At 38.4% G+C, this 16055-nt stretch overlaps 1 protein-coding gene across 19 annotated transcripts in view; it reads left to right on the top strand.

The window, feature by feature from the left end:
- CADPS2 (calcium dependent secretion activator 2) overlaps window positions 1–16055 on the top strand; it is a 540583-nt gene that overhangs the window by 292131 nt on the left and 232397 nt on the right. For all 19 annotated transcript variants that reach the window (XM_043589377.1, XM_043589375.1, XM_043589367.1 and 16 more), the window contains exon 8: window positions 1161–1300. In XM_043589377.1, coding sequence (XP_043445312.1) covers window positions 1161–1300 — 140 coding nt within the window. The remainder of the gene's footprint in view (window positions 1–1160; window positions 1301–16055) is intronic.

Raw genomic sequence — 16055 nt, 5'->3', positions numbered from 1 at the left:
TTCGCTGATCACAGGTCACTATGACAAATACAACGTAAAAGTTTAAAATATTACGAGAATTACTGAAACTTGACAGAGACGTGACGTGAGTGAATGCTATTGGAAAAAGGGCACCAGCAGACCAACTCGGCACAGGATTGCCATAGACCTTCAATTTGTAAAACGCAGTATCTGCGAAGCACAATAAAGTGAAATGCAATAAAATGAAGTGTGGTTGTATACGGCATGTAAGTTATGAAGAGTAAGCTTGTCTCTCCTGTGTCGGCTCTGTGAAGCTGTGGTATTAGAAAATAATCAGTTGGAAATTTTATTAAAAATAATTACTTTGTGAGGGCGCCTGGGTGGTTCCGTCAGTTAAGCATGTGGCTCTTAATTTCAGCTCTTGTCATGATCTCATGGTTTGTGGCATCGAGCACCACATCAGGCTCTGCAATGACAGCACAGACCCTGCTTGGAATCCTACTCTCCCCTCCCCTCCCCTCTCCTTTCTCTCCCTCCCCAGCTTGCACGTGCCAGGGTCTCCTTCCCCTCCCTCCCTCCCTCTCTCTCTCTCAAAATAAATAAATAAAAATTTAAAAATTTATTTTAATTATTTTGTGTCAGTCCTTATAGTATTTATAGATATGAAGACATCAGGAAAAAGTCCTCTGGTGTTGATCTAGGACAGAAAATGTGCTATGATATTGGTCTTTTCCGTCTCTAATTGTGTTGACTTCCTTTCATGCTGTCTTACAATGCAAATATTAAAACATTAGGTATATTTTTGCTGCCTAGAATAATTGGTTTTACTTTTTAAACATGCTATCTGTAATTTCAAAAAATATTTCCTTCTGAACTTCATGCCCTGAGTTTAGAATAGTCTTGAAATTATAGGTGTCTAATAAGTATTTCTCAACTGTCAATTCAACTGCAGCCTTTGTGCTATTACCTCATTAGGAAATGACACAGGAAGAAAACTCGTTATGTGATAATATGAAAACACATATTTGTCAAAAAGATAAATGAGGCTGTATTGAAAACCCATCTGTTGTGGTGGGAGTCAAGTGGTTTAGACACATTTGGGCATGATACCTTCTTTTTAAACAGGAAAACAAGATTTCTGTTTCAATCCTTGGAGCTTGTATTGTGCACTTAAATGTGTTCTTTTTTGTCTTTTATAGGTGATATTATACCCAACTTCTAATAGCTCCAAGTCAGCTGAGTTGCACCGAATGGTAGTTCCAAAAAATAGCCAGGACTCTGACTTAAAGATCAAATTAGCAGTGCGAATGGATAAACCACCACATATGAAACATAGTGGGTGAGTGTGTACATGAAGGTGCTTTTCTCCTGAATTATTGGATCTCGTTTCAATGTATCATTTTTGCCAGTTTACTGACAGAACAGGTATATCATGAAATTTTCCCCCCAAAATGACATTTACAGGTTAACTTAATTTTTTACACTCCTAGACACGTTTACAGCTAAATATATGTGTATTTAGTTATTATAACTGTGTGCATGCTAACATAATAATAATTGATTGCACTGGTATTCTGTATCACTCATGTCAATGAGGAGCAGTGATGGATGGAGATAACTTCCAAGAACTACTCTTCAAAATATAATAGTCAAAACAAGCATAGTATTCAGCTCTCCAACAGCTAAACTTACATAAAATATATTAAATTTTTTTTTCAACGTTTATTTATTTTTGGGACAGAGAGAGACAGAGCATGAACGGGGGAGGGGCAGAGAGAGAGGGAGACACAGAATCAGAAACAGGCTCCAGGCTCTGAGCCATCAGCCCAGAGCCTGATGCGGGGCTCGAACTCACGGACCGTGAGATCGTGACCTGGCTGAAGTCGGACGCTTAACCGACTGTGCCACCCAGGCGCCCCTAAAATACATTAAAGCTAAGATGTCGTTCACATATAACCCAGGACACTGTGAAAGGTTTGTCAGGGAGGGATGTGAGTGTTCATCCGATATGTGAGTGAAAAACTAAATCAATGCTGGAGAGTAAGCCAGAGGGCAGGACCTGTCTCCTGCGGACCACCATGGGTCAGAGTCCGTCGTCCTCTCTTCCAGGGTTCCTTTTCCCTTGTAGTTGGTGAGGTAATAAGTCTGAACTCTTGAACACAATGAGTTTTTTAAAAACCTCGGTCTTTCTCAGATTAACACTGTAGGGCTCGCTACAGTCAAATCACAGCACAGAGTTGTTAGCTATTAGGAAAGCATGTGATCTTTTTCTTCACGAAGGAGAGAAACAGTCGCTAAAGTGGCTCCCTTTGAGATTAGCAGCCAACATGAGTCTAAGAAAGTACATTCCTATACAGAGAGGTGTCATCTTCTGGCTTTAGAGCCAAATCACCAACACTGTAGCGGAGTTCACTGATGAGTCAACAAAATAAGGATTCTTTGGATGACTAACACGGGGCTAAGGACTACATTGCCTCCTTAGTTTGGATGGGCAGTGTATGCAGTGTCAGAATGAGTCTCCCTGATGGGAGAAACAGCTCAGAGGGTGGGCTCTTTGAAAGGAAACCGTAAGTTGGGTAGCTCACATTGTGGCATCTCAGTGTAGTGTTGCAAACTAAAGTCTAACTATGACTCAGCTCATAATGCAGATGGAATTCTTGGGATTTAATATTTAGAGTTCTTCTCATTCATTCATCTCCCTGGTCACCATTGATTTATTTAGCAGGCATGTATTGAGCACTTGCTCTGTTCCACCCAGAGCAAACCTCAGTGAGGTACCCTCTCAGGCCTAAGGAAAGTGGCTAGTCAGGGATTCAGACTTATATACAAGTAGCTGTAATAGTGATGTTAGTCACGAAAATCCCACAAGACACCTGACTTTCAAGATAAAACTTGGAAGTGTGAATTCAGGTGGGCAATGAGGAGGAAGAGCATCCCAGTCACATGATCTAGCATATTCATGGCCAAGAGTTCTGGAAGGGCTGTTAGCCAATGAAGACAAGTTGGACACAGTTAGCATAGAGCGTGTTGAGACAAGAGAGTTAGAATACTACTGCCGTAAAGTGCTTAGAGATTAGTAGAGCCTAGATTTGGACATAATATTTCTTCTGTTTTTACATCAGTCTCTTTTGATGAATGGCACCATAAGAAATTGGAACCTATGTATTATAATTCCAACAGAGTCCTTAATTTGCAAATGTCCAGCACCATGGTGAATACCCCTGGAGCCTTAAAATTGTCCAAAGAACCAAGATTAAACATGAGGTTAGGCACATGGCAAATTCTGCAGCCTTTCACTTGTGTGGAAAGAAAGCCCTGCTCTCTTCTTTGGCAATTTCTTCCCTTAGAATGCTCCAGGGCAGGTGAGACAATCCAGCCCCCTTCCAAGACTTGATTTTGTTGTTGTTTGTTTTTCCTTTTTTTTTTTTTTTTTTTAATCACTCCTTTGCCCTTAAGAAGTACTGGTTTATATCCTATCTCTGAGCCCTTGACTAAATCAGGACCCCGCCCCCGCCCCGCCGCCCAGGATGTGTGTGGAGTTGTGTTCAAGACTGCTGGTGAAAGGGATCACTAAAGAGAATATATCTTAGTCTCTCAATTTAATACATAAAGCCCAAGAACTCGCCTTGGATTCAGATGAGGAATGCTTTAGATCCATCCACATCAATTATTATCTAAAATGATCGTGACAGACATTACTAGATATTCGGGTGTCTCTGCAGTTGATAGTATGTAAAAGGAAGGAATTCTAGAACTGAAAATATCTGTGATGCTGTTCTCCTAGTTGGTATGTTATTCAGCATAATTAAAGACAACATATTTCATAATAATTCCTTAAAAACTAATACCAGTATTGGACATAATAATGATCAATCAGAATTAAAAGTTTTCAACACTGCTATAATAGGTGATCCCCATGGGCAGGCACAGGTGTTTACTACAAGTGCCTGATTGGGTTCCTCAGCGCCTGTGGAGACACACAAATATTTTGAATATCACCCCTGTGTATGTGGGCAAACATGATTTGACCTATATTATAATTGTATTCATCTTTTTCTGCAGTGTTTCATAAATGGATTTTACTGAACTTAATTACATTTAAGAAGAGAAAGTCCACTAACCTTTTTCTTCCAAGTACTCTATCATATGCCAAAGCAATAATAGGATATGAGTAGTAGATTAATAGCATTTTGCTTTGAGGCTGGAGTGTGTTCTGTCAATAGTTCATCCCATAATGAATAATTAACACATGAATAATGAATAATTGAAAAAGAAACAAGTCAAGTTAAAAAAAGATTAATATATTGGGGCGCCTGGGTGGCTTGGTCGGTTGAGTGTCCGACTTCGGCTCAGGTCATGATCTCACAGTCCGTGAGTTCGAGCCCCGCGTCGGGCTCTGTGCTGACAGCTCAGATCCTGGAGCCTGTTTCAGATTCTGTGTCTCCCTCTCTCTGTGACCCTCCCCCGTTCATGCCCTGTCTCTCTCTGTCTCAAAAATAAATAAAAACGTTTAAAAAAAATTTAAAAAAAAGATTAATATATCTTTAAAATATAGCAAACCTCTCTTACAGAGAGTTGTCAAGTGGATTAAACAATAAATTGGGAGGGTTATGGGTTTTTATCTTCAGAGCACTTTTGAGAACTAGACTTTGAAATACTCTGGGTTGTTGGTTATAAAAACCTATTGGCTTTTAAAAATAATACGGGTATCTCTTATATGAACTATTGGAACATATAAATAGATGAATATTCATCATATGTGTAGAGCACCTGTATGGTCCCTAAATATTTTATCAATGTTTTTTATATTTTTTGTGGCCCCAACTGCACTGTGAGTTTCTTAGACCCATTTGAATCCACTGCCTCCCACAATGTGCAGTCAAGGACAGATATTAATATAATGATGATGATGAAAATAATAGTGTGCTCCTTAGAGTTTTAAGGAAAAAATTTACAGTAGGTTGCATTCCTAAGTTGAAAAGTAAAGAGTTCTAAACTCACGTTACATAGAACAGAGTATAATTTAAAATGAAAAATACCTAACGGGCACCTGCGCAGCTCAGTTGGTTAAGCACCCAACTTCAGCTCAGGTCATGATCTCCCCATTCGTGAATTCGAGCCCCACATCTGACTCTCCACTCTCAGTGCAAAACCTGTTTCAGATCCTCTGTCTCTGTCTCTCTCCCTGCCCTTAACTTGCTCATGCTCTCTGTCTCAAAAATAAACAAACTTAAAAGAAAAAGACCTAAAATAAATGTGTTTGGTTCTCAACTGTTGCATTTTTAAATAATCTTTTTTTTAAGTAGAAAAATATATCTGTTCTAAAGCTCATTTTTCTGATAACTAATGAGTGTGTGACTATACATTATAGTTTTTTTTAAGTAGGAATAACTGTATGCAAATGAAATTACATTTAATTTGGATAAAATAAAGATGATTTCATTCTTTTAAAACCAAACCACATGACATATATTTGATTGTTTAAAAAGAGCTCATTTATTCTTTTGGAATATATCCTATAAACTAATTATATAAACTCATATAAATCTGTTAAGTGAATTACCAGGTAGGTTTTGAATGGTTAAATAATTCATATCCATTTTTTTTGCGGTTGTTTTCCTGCTTTTTCTGGGTAGCTGGAAGACAGACGTGTTCTAGGACAAATGGACTATCCTTTAGCATAGCCTAGTGGCTAAGTAGCAGCATTAACTTAAATCTCAGAAAATACTATTCCTCTTTTTACTGAATTACATTTTCCTAATTCAAAGGTTATTTTTTTCAGTCAGACAATAAAGTGGAATGAGATAAAGCGAATGATTTATTATGACAATTAAGCCTACAATGGAAAAGGAAAAAGAAGAAAATTAAATTGCCACAAATATGCAGAAGCATAAGACCAGGTTCTATCTATCCGAGGTCTCCGTGCACATGTTTTTTGGTTTTTGGTTTTTGGTTTTTTTTATAGTGAAAATGAATGAAAACCTCATGAGTGTCTAACCATAGGAGAATTTTGTCACAGTTAAGAACTGGTAAGACTTGTAAGACAAAATATTAGCCAGATCACTGTCCTCCTATACATCTGTTTCTCTTTGTGCAGAGTCATGCTTGGCTCTTTAAACATTTCTTGATCAGATAGATGTATTGAAACATTTTGTAACTGTCGTTTATAAGTCTCTGTTTAATTAATATCTTAAAGGTTTCAAAGGCCCCGGGGCCTGTTTCTTGCTGCCAGGGAGAGACAGGAGTGGAGATTGCAGTGGGAAGAACGGTGTCCACACCAAGCTGGCTGCAGGATTATTATCCCCTGCTTTCCCACAGAGCCGGCCAGCCCTGCATTCAGGGACTGCGGCGTTAGGCTGTCAGACGTGGCATTTGCTCTTAACGTGAACGGACTGCGCTGTAATAAAATTGGATTGTTGATGATTTTAAGGTTTATGATCTTCAATTAGTTTGGGGGGGTAGTCTGATGATCAAAGGGAGGAAAAATCTTACTTTCGTCAAGATGGCATTTGCTCTCAGGGTCCAGGCCTTACAGAAAGGACACGTCTGTTTTTTCCCTGGAAGAAAATTGATTCTCACTTTAAGTTGACCTTTTAGAATGATTTTCCTACATGTCCTTGTCTAAAATAGCCATGTTTTGACATTTGAACCTATATATAGGTCTGTTTGCCTTCCCAATTTGAATTTACCTCATTCTGACTTATTCTTATTTCATAGAAATCCTACTTCTTACTGCCTTGCGAAAACCTCTGACAAAGTATTTGCTAGGTTCTTAATAAATGATTGATTCCTTTTCCAAATACAGCTCTCAGAAGAGAAGTCTGTCTGTGGTACTTTATAAACATGAATGTAACTGTTGTAGAATGATAAAAGGAATAAGCCCTCAAGGCAACTTCGTTTTTCCAGATACCTTATATTCATGTCCCTTTCTGCATGCTAATTTAAATCATTAACTGTATTTTTCATTTTAATTTACTGATGACTAGTTATGTAATAATCATAGAAACATATTCAGGCATGGCTTTAATGATCCTTAAACTACATGTTTTAACTTCTCCTTTGCAAAACCTTCTCGGATTTCTCCTGTAATAAATTAGTTTGCCACTGAGGGTTGATGGGGGGTGGGAAGGAGGGGAGGGTGGGTGATGGGTATTGAGGAGGGCACCTTTTGGGATGAGCACTGGGTGTTGTATGGAAACCAATTTGACAATAAATTTCATATATTGAAAAAAAATAAATTAGTTTGCCTTTAACTTTAAGCTTAAATGTGGCTTTCTCGAGATTTTTCTCCAGGGAGTGACATTTTAAGTTATTTTTCATGCATCAAATAACTATGCTCTCTTGCTTTTAGGCATCCTTCAGTGTCCTATCTGAGCATCTTAAAAGCATGTGAGGCCAAACAACTAAAAGTAGAATTGAGGTCTTGTAAAATTTTCTTTCAGGAACCCCAGACCATACTCATAGGTTATCCTAATGAATTTGGGGCACTTCTTAAAAAATTACAGTGAAGGGGCGCCTGGGTGGCGCAGTCGGCTAAGCGTCCAACTTCAGCCAGGTCACGATCTCACGGTCCGTGACTTCGAGCCCCGCGTCGGGCTCTGGGCTGATGGCCCAGAGCCTGGAGCCTGTTTCCGATTCTGTGTCTCCCTCTCTCTCTGCCCCTCCCCCGTTCATGCTCTGTCTCTCTCTGTCCCAAAAATAAATAAATGTTGAAAAAAAAATTACAGTGAAAACTAGGAATAATTTAAAATATTTTATAAACAGTTAACATACAGAATTATAATAGACCAGTTCCATCTCCTTTATTGGTGCCTTTTATTATGCAGTTTTTCTATTTGCACACATTCAAAAATTTTAAAATATTATCACCGAGTTTATAAATTAAAGCTCTTGGGCTTGTTAATGAGCATTGTGGGAGGTCGGGAAAAATTTGAACATTAGTTACAGACATTTAGTTGATTCCTCAGATACGTGACTGCACGGTGGTGCCGGTGGAGGGCAGTGCGGTAGTAGTTGTATACGACAAGTACAGGTGTCGAGCCCAGGACACTGGGTTTGGGTCTCAGTTCTGTCACTAACTTGGATAAGTCACTGCACCTGTCCTGGCCTGGTTTCATCAGTTGCTAAAGGGGACATCAGACTAGAACATTTGAATGGTCCCTTCAGCTCCCCAGAGGACAGCCTGAGAAGATAGGACATTTGGGGACTCATGTCAATCTTCTCAAGATAAGAAAAGGAAGTATGGAGACTGACTGAAGCATCAGGCTTCTTTTGTAGAAAAGTAATTTGAAAATACACATCGTAGAATTGTTTATACTCTGATAGTAATGTTAAAAAACAGATGCATATAAAAATTTAGAAATGAAATACACTAAATATACTAAATAGAATAATGCAACTATGGGTAACTATTATGGGTACTATTATGATGAAAAAATGCAATTATCAAACTAAAGATCAAACAGGTTTTCTTTTAATTAACAGTAGATAACCACTAGGGTGCCTGGGTGGCTCAGTCGGTTGAGTGTCTGACTTCAGCTCAGATCATGATCTCAAGGTTAATGAGTTCAAGCCCCAGGTCAGGCTCTATGCTGACAGCTGGGAGCCTGGAGCCTGCTTTAGATTCTGTGTCTTCCTCTCTCTCCCCCTCTCCTCCCTCCCTGTCTCTCAAAAATACACACACACACACACACACACACACACACACACACACACACACAAGGTAGGTAATCAGATATTTGGTAAAACTAATTTATTAGGGAAATTTATTTGAGAGGTTTCCTTAAGATGGCCTTGAAAGACTCCTGTCCATCCAGCGTTTGTCCTATTACTTTTTTTTAAGTTTATTTTGAGAGAGGATGTATGAGTGGGGGAGGGGCAGAGAGAGAGAGAGCGAGCAAAAATCCAAGCAGGCTCCACGCTGTCAGGCCAGAGCCCAATGCAGGGCTCGTTCTCACGAACCATGAGATCATGACCTGAGCCAAAATCAGGAATTGGACACTTAACCAACCATCCAATATTTAAGGACTCGGTGTGGCTTAGGAACGTGCACTCTGGAGCCAGACTGCCTCTCTTCATATCCTGGCTCCACCAATAGCTATGGCATCTTGGGAAAGTTGTAAAACCTCTCTCTGCCTCAGTTTCTTCATCTGCAAAATGAAATTGTTGGTAGAACGTAACTCATAGAATCATTTAGAGGAGGAGCATTTTATTTTGTTATTGCAATGTAATTAGCATACAATCTTATATTGGTTTCAGGTGTACAACATAGCTTTAACAATTCTATACGTTACTCAGTGCTCATCACAGTAACTGTATTCATCACCTGTCCCCATACAACGTTATTACAATATTGTGTGATGCTGTACTTTTTATCGCCATGAATTTATTTAATAACCAGAAGTTTGTACCTCTTAATCCTGTTTATTTCACTGATCCTCTCATCCATTTCCCCTGTGGGAACCATCAGTTCCCAGAGTTTGTATTTTTAGAGTCTGGGGTTTTTTTTCTTTTTCTTCATTTATTTTTTTAGATAACACATGTAAGTGAAATGATATGGTGTTTGACTTCCTCTGACTTAATTCAGTTAGCTTAATACCCTCTGGGTCCATCTTTGTTGTTGCAAATGGCAAGATCTCATTCTTTATGGCTGAATAATACTCCATTGGATATAGATACCACATCTTTACTCAACACTTGGGTTGCTTTTATATCTTGGCTATTATAAAACTGTGGTAAAGAAAGTGTGCATATGTCTTTTCAAATTAATGTTTTTGTTTTCTTTAGGTAAATACCCAGTAGTGGAATTACTGAATTGTATGGAGTTTTTATTTTTAATTTTTTGAGGAACCTCCATACGTTTTTCCACAGTGGCTGCACCAACATATTCCTGTCACCAGTTTATGATGGTTCCTTTTTCTCCCCATCCTCACCAATACTTGATGTTTCTTTTTGATACTAGCCATCCTGATGTGAGAGGATACCTCATTGTGGTTTTGATTTGTGTTTCCTTGATAATTAGTGATCATCAGGACCTTTTCAAGTCGTCTTTAGAAAATGTTCCGTATGTCTTCTTTAGAAAAATTTTTATTCAGGTCTATTTTTAAATCAGATTATTGTGGCTTCATACAAATGCCAGTGTTCTATGAAAAATGTTGATATTTTGATAGGGATCGTGTTGAATCTGTAGATTGGGTAGGATGGATGTCTCCACAATATTCTGATTCATGAGCATGGAATAGCTTTCCATTTGTTGGTGTCCTCTTCCATTTCTTTCATCAGTGCTTTATAGTTTTCAGAGTACCAGTGTTTCGTCTCCTTGGTGAAGTTCATTTTTAGCCTTTTTTTTTTTTGATGCAGTTGTAAATGGGATTGTTTTCTGAATTTCTCTTTCTGCTACTTGATTATTTGTGTATACAAATGCAACAGATTTCTATATAATAGTTTTGTATCCTGCAACGTTATTGAATTCATTTACCAGTTCTAGTAGTTTTTTGGTTGAATCTCTAGGGTTTACTGTATATAGTATCACGTCATCTGCACATAGTGACACAGTGACTTCTTCCCAGGTTGGATACCTTTTATTTCTTGTCTGTTTGGCGTGACTAGGACTTCCAGTATTATGCTGAATAAAAGTGGTGAGAGTGGACATCCTTGTCTTGTTCCTGATCTGAGAGGAAAAGCTTTAAATTTTTTACCATTGCATATGATAATAGCTGTGGGTTTTTCATATATGGAGAAGTAGTATCTTAGTGTGTATAATGTGCTTTCAAGAGTAGCTGGCTTGGGCGCCTGGGTGGCTTAGTTGGTTAAGTGTCCAACTTGAGCTCAGGTCATCATCTCACAGTTTGTGAGTTCAAGCCCCACATCAGACACCCTGCTGTTGGCACAGAGCCTGCTTCAGATTTCTCTCTGCACCACCTCCGTGTTCTCTGTCTCTCTCAAAATAAATAAACTTAAAAGTAGCTATCTAGCTCACAGTAATACCCAAAATGTTTTAGCTATTGATAAAACCCTAAAGAAGGTATGTGTTTGGGTTGAGACACTTACTAAAAGAAGGAAAAATAACTCTTAAATATTTACAATATGAAACAAAACAAAAACCAAAGCACCGTGATAAAAAATGCTGGTACATCAGAGAAGACAGAATAGGACTGGGTGGAGTGTTACTCAGCACTGGAGAAATAGGACATAGCGAAGACCCTTGTGGACCATACTAAGTACAATCCCACCTGGCCCTGGGTTGTGGGGAGGAACTTTGGTAGTTAGGTGACACATGAAATGTCTACTTCCTGGGCCAAATTTGGTTTAAAGCATAGTCTGTGTCACACACCCAGTGATCCATCCAAGAACAGGGACTGCAGCCTAAATTCCAAATACCAGAGACTGAAACCTCAGCCTTGCCTATAGGAACACCTGCATCTTTGAACCTTTATCATGTTTTGTACGGGTTATTCTCTGTATGAACTTATTGCGGTAATAAAACAATTAACAAAACAGCTTACATTTGTATTTTCTGTTTCCTACCTGTCTGCCCCATATTTTTTCTTCTCAAAATCCATTCCTTTAAAAAAAAAATCTGGGGCACCTGGGTGGCTCAATCCGTTAAGCATCCGACTTCAGCTCAGGTTGTGATCTCGTGGTTTGTGAGTTTGAGCCCCGTGTCGGGCTCTGTGCTGACAGCTCAGAGCCTGGAGCCTACTTCAGATTCTATCGTCTCCTCTCTCTGCCCCTCCCTGCTCATGCTCTCTCTGTCTGTCAATAAAAAAGCGAACATTAAAATAATAATAATTAAAACAAGTCTTTTGGAGAAGTACGTGTTAGCTAGGATTTGTTCCAATCTACGGTTGAAGATGGACTATCACTTGATCTTGATAAGGGTGGGGAGAATCAATCCTTGAAGTTAGTTTCTGTGGGGTATAGTAGATTATTCTACTCACTAAAGTATTTCTCGCCCATCCTGCAATCGTCATGCATGGAAGAATATTACTCAGAACTGCATGTCAGGAAATGGATGGTAGAGAAACGTTTGGATTAAATCTTATTACCAACCAGCTAAATACTTTGTTTAAGCCCTCATTTTATTAGAATGTTGCTATAGAATGATCTGGGCCTTGGGTCTCAGGTGGTGATGAATACATAGAACACCTTTTTCTTTCTCTTTTTTTTTCCAGTTAACATTCTTTATTTCCTGTTTATTCTGGATCCTTCACTTTTTTCCAATTTTTAAAAATTTAAATCCAAGTTAGTTAACATATAGTCTAATAATGATTTCAGGAATAGAATTTAGTGATTCATCATTTAAAGATAACACCCAGTGCTCATCCCAAAAAGTGCCCTTCTTAATGCCCATCACCCATTTAGCCCATCCCCCCACCCAATACCCCACCAGCAACCCTTGGATTGTTCTTTGTATTTACGAGTCTCCTATGGTTTGTCTCCATCTGTTTTTATCTTATTTTTCCTTCCCTTCCCCTATGTTCATCTGTTTTCTTAAATTTTACATAGGAGTTAAAAAACGTATTTGTCTTTCTTTGACTTATTTTGCTTAGCATAATACATTCTAGTTCCATCCACGTTGTTGCAATGGCAAGAGTTCATTCTTTTTGATCACCAAGTAATATTCCATTGTGGGGGGAGTGATATATATACACCACATCTTTATCGGCTCTAGGCTGTCGTCCTCCCCCCCCCTTTTTTTTTTTTACTGCCTTGTCCCAAAAGGATGCTCTAAAGATGAAAGGTGGTCTTAAAAGGGAAGATGAAACTTCTTGAGCAGCAGTCTTTCCTCCATATGATCCTAATAAAGTCTTTGAAGGAATTTCATTTAGAAACCCCATTCACAACTAAGTGAATTAATTAAAAGGGCACCATTTCCATCTCACCTGCACCTCTGACAACTTTCTCTTGCTCCTTCTCAAGCATCCATTAGGGCTGCTACTGAGTAGTAGAGGGGACTGGCCTGTGGATGACCTAGGCTCTAGCCTGCTCTGCCTACGGGTTGCTCTGGGTCTTTAGTCATGTGCCTCCTTAGCTTCATCTTTAAAGCTGCATATTGAGCTCGTTAAAAAAAAAACAAAAAACTTTTAGTTTTCTTCCAGCTCTGAAATTTCTTTCAATTTTTTATTTTAAACCTAAAAGTAGGTGTCTTAAGGAAAGTAAAATACAAATAGTTCGTATTCCTGGGATAGAATAGAAACAGGTAAATGATTTTCAAGGCATATCATCCTCTTTAAGGACATTTCCATAAACAAGAGGCACAGGGTACAGGGAGGTTAAGAACACAGGCTTTGGAGTTAGACCCAGGTTCATACTTGAGCCCTGTCATTTTTATGCAAACTTGGTCATATCTAGCTTCTCATGGCCTCACTTGTCTCAACTATAAAGTTGGATTGTCCTCAGCAGGAAATGAGATCTACTCAGAAAGCATGTAGAACAGTGCCTGCTACACAGTAAGTGCTTGATCACCTAGTAACAGTTGTTACTAGAATAAACATTATTTTTAAAAAATTGTAGTCCCATGAGGTATAATAAAACCTAAGTTTAACATCATAGTTTGATTGTATTTGGAAGAAGATGCCCAAAGACATATGGGAAAATAGCAAATCTTAATTCCTTCAGAATATAAAAATTATGTCCCCCATTAGGGCCCTATGCTTTAATTTTTTTGACAGTTACGGACGTAGGTGGTGGTGGTAGTTCATATGTGTACATTTTGCTGTTAACTTTGTTTTGTCTTCTGTATGTCCATGGAGAAAAATAGAAAATATTATGTAAGAGCACTCAGATAAGCTCAAGTTCTCAAAAAAAAAAAAAAAAAAACAAAAAAACAAAAAACATCTGGAGATTATTTCATAGCAAGTGAGAAGAAGATAGAACTTTTCCCTTTATTTTAGCCCACTACAGTCTAACTTATTTTTTAAATGGCAGATGCTTTCAAAGCATGATATTTTAAACAACTAGTCGTGTCTTTTGCTGATTTAGGGCAGTTGCTGATTTTAATTTTCTTAAATCTTTAGGTGAGTGTTGATCTTCTATAGCTTTAAGCAGCCTGTTAGGTTTGGAAGTATTAAAATTTGTCAACTTTTCAGTAAGTTATTGTTCACAGTAATTTTTGCATACTATGTAAGTTTTCATTTTGTTGGGTGTTTTAAGTTGGTTTTATACATGGTTCATTTAAAGAGGGATTGAGAAAAGCTTACTCAATACTTAACGATTCAAAGACTTGTTTTGTAGTTGATAGCATCCAAGACCTTCGTGTCGTTGAATAATTAAATATGCTAATGTTTTATGAAAACAGTTGCTGGGAAAGATTGGCAGCATTGAGGTTGGGGTTCCAAGGATTCTTCATGAATGTTCTCAAGTGGTTCCTGGTACATGCCTTTGGTAGTGTGGTGGACACTTAAAGAATGCTTTTACCCCGACCTCTGCCCCTGCACCTTTCAGTTCTTTGGTCAGGTGTGATCTCTGCACAGGGGCCCATCCTCCCCACCCCACACAGAATAGTGCCTTTCTTTCCTCACTGCCAACTTTCTCTTCTAACTAGCTTCATTATTTTCTTGTTTATTTTGAGAGATCATGCGAGCAGGAGAGGTGCAGAGAGAGAGAGAGAATCCCAAGCAGTCCCCTGGCTGTCAGTGCAGAGCCCTATACAGGGCTTGAGCTCACCAACCATGAGGTGATATGATCGGAACCAAAATCAAGAGTGGGTCACTCAACCTACATAGCCACCCAGGCACTCTGGTTCATTATTTCTTAAGCTCTTATCATTACCTGATACTATTTACTGCCTGTTGTTTGACTATCTCATTACTACAATGTTACTTCCGTTTGGATGATTTGCTATTAACGTAGCCCTCCCAACCAAATCTAATTTCAGTAGGGAAATTTCCGTGGCCTTACTGCTATTTTTAAACCTAGTTTTTTAAGAAAACTGTCTATTGCTTAGTAGAAGCTAAATAAATACTTGAGTGGATGTTTTCTTTTCCAAAGAAAGAACAGAATGCAGAACTTAAGTTCACAGTTCTTTTATATTCAAAATAAGTGTTGGATTGATGGGATAGAAACCTCAAATTATAGTATTCTCTAATTGGTACCACTGTAAGTTTGTTGGGATATGCTTCAAAATATTATTTCCCCAGAGGATTTACAATAGGTTTTTACAATTATAGAAATTTAGAAATTTCTATAGGACTAGAAATCTGAAGACTATTATCAAAAGAAAATTAGAAATATAGGGGCCCCTGGGTGGCTCAGTTGGTTAAGCGGCCGACTTCGGCTCAGGTCATGATCTCGCGGTCCATGAGTTCAAGCCCCACGTCAGGCTCTGTGCTGACTGCTCGGAGCCTGGAGCCTGCTTCGGATTCTGTGCCTCCCTCTCTCTGACCCTCCCCATTCATGCTCTGTCTCTCTCTGTCTCAAAAATAAATAAACGTTAAAAAAAAATTAAAAAAAAAATTAGAAATATAGAAATTATAGAAATTTACAATTTCTATAGGACTAGAAATCTGAAGACTATTATAAAAAGAAAATGTATTGTTCAAAAACACTTCAAGGGGTGCCTGGGTGTCTCAGTTGGTTAAGTTTCTGAGTGTTGATTTTGGCTCAGGTCGGGAGCTCACCGTTCATGAGTTTGAGCACCATAAAGGACTCTGTGCTGACAGTGCAGAGCCTGCTTGGGATTCTCTCTTCTCTCTTCTCTCTCTTTCTCTCAAAATAAGTAAAAAAAAAAAAAAAAAAAAAAAAAAACTTCAAAGTCATTATTCTCTAGAGTGAGACTTCCTTTTTTAATCATTTTTTTGCCTATGATGGAGGAAGTAGATTTGTAATATTATCTGTCAACATTTTCTGTTTTGACCATTTCTTTGATACATGGTGGAACTGTAGGAGGAGTTTCAGCAACACTTCCTGTGGGTAGGAGTATATCCCAGTGTTTGCATACAAGAATGCTGTATAACCGATACTAAAGGCCAAAAGAAAACTAGATTTGAGCATTGTTTATGCTGTCTTTGTGGAATCAGTAAAACTTTTGCTTTCTTTCTCCTATGGGAATTCCAGATTGAAGTCCTATTTATTTCAGGGTTTATTGTTTTTCT

This window comes from Prionailurus bengalensis, chromosome A2 (assembly GCF_016509475.1).
Source record: "Prionailurus bengalensis isolate Pbe53 chromosome A2, Fcat_Pben_1.1_paternal_pri, whole genome shotgun sequence".
Classification (NCBI taxonomy): domain Eukaryota; kingdom Metazoa; phylum Chordata; class Mammalia; order Carnivora; family Felidae; genus Prionailurus; species Prionailurus bengalensis.
The sequence above is the reverse complement of the archived record's forward strand: the minus strand, read 5'-3'. Positions and strand labels throughout refer to the sequence as shown.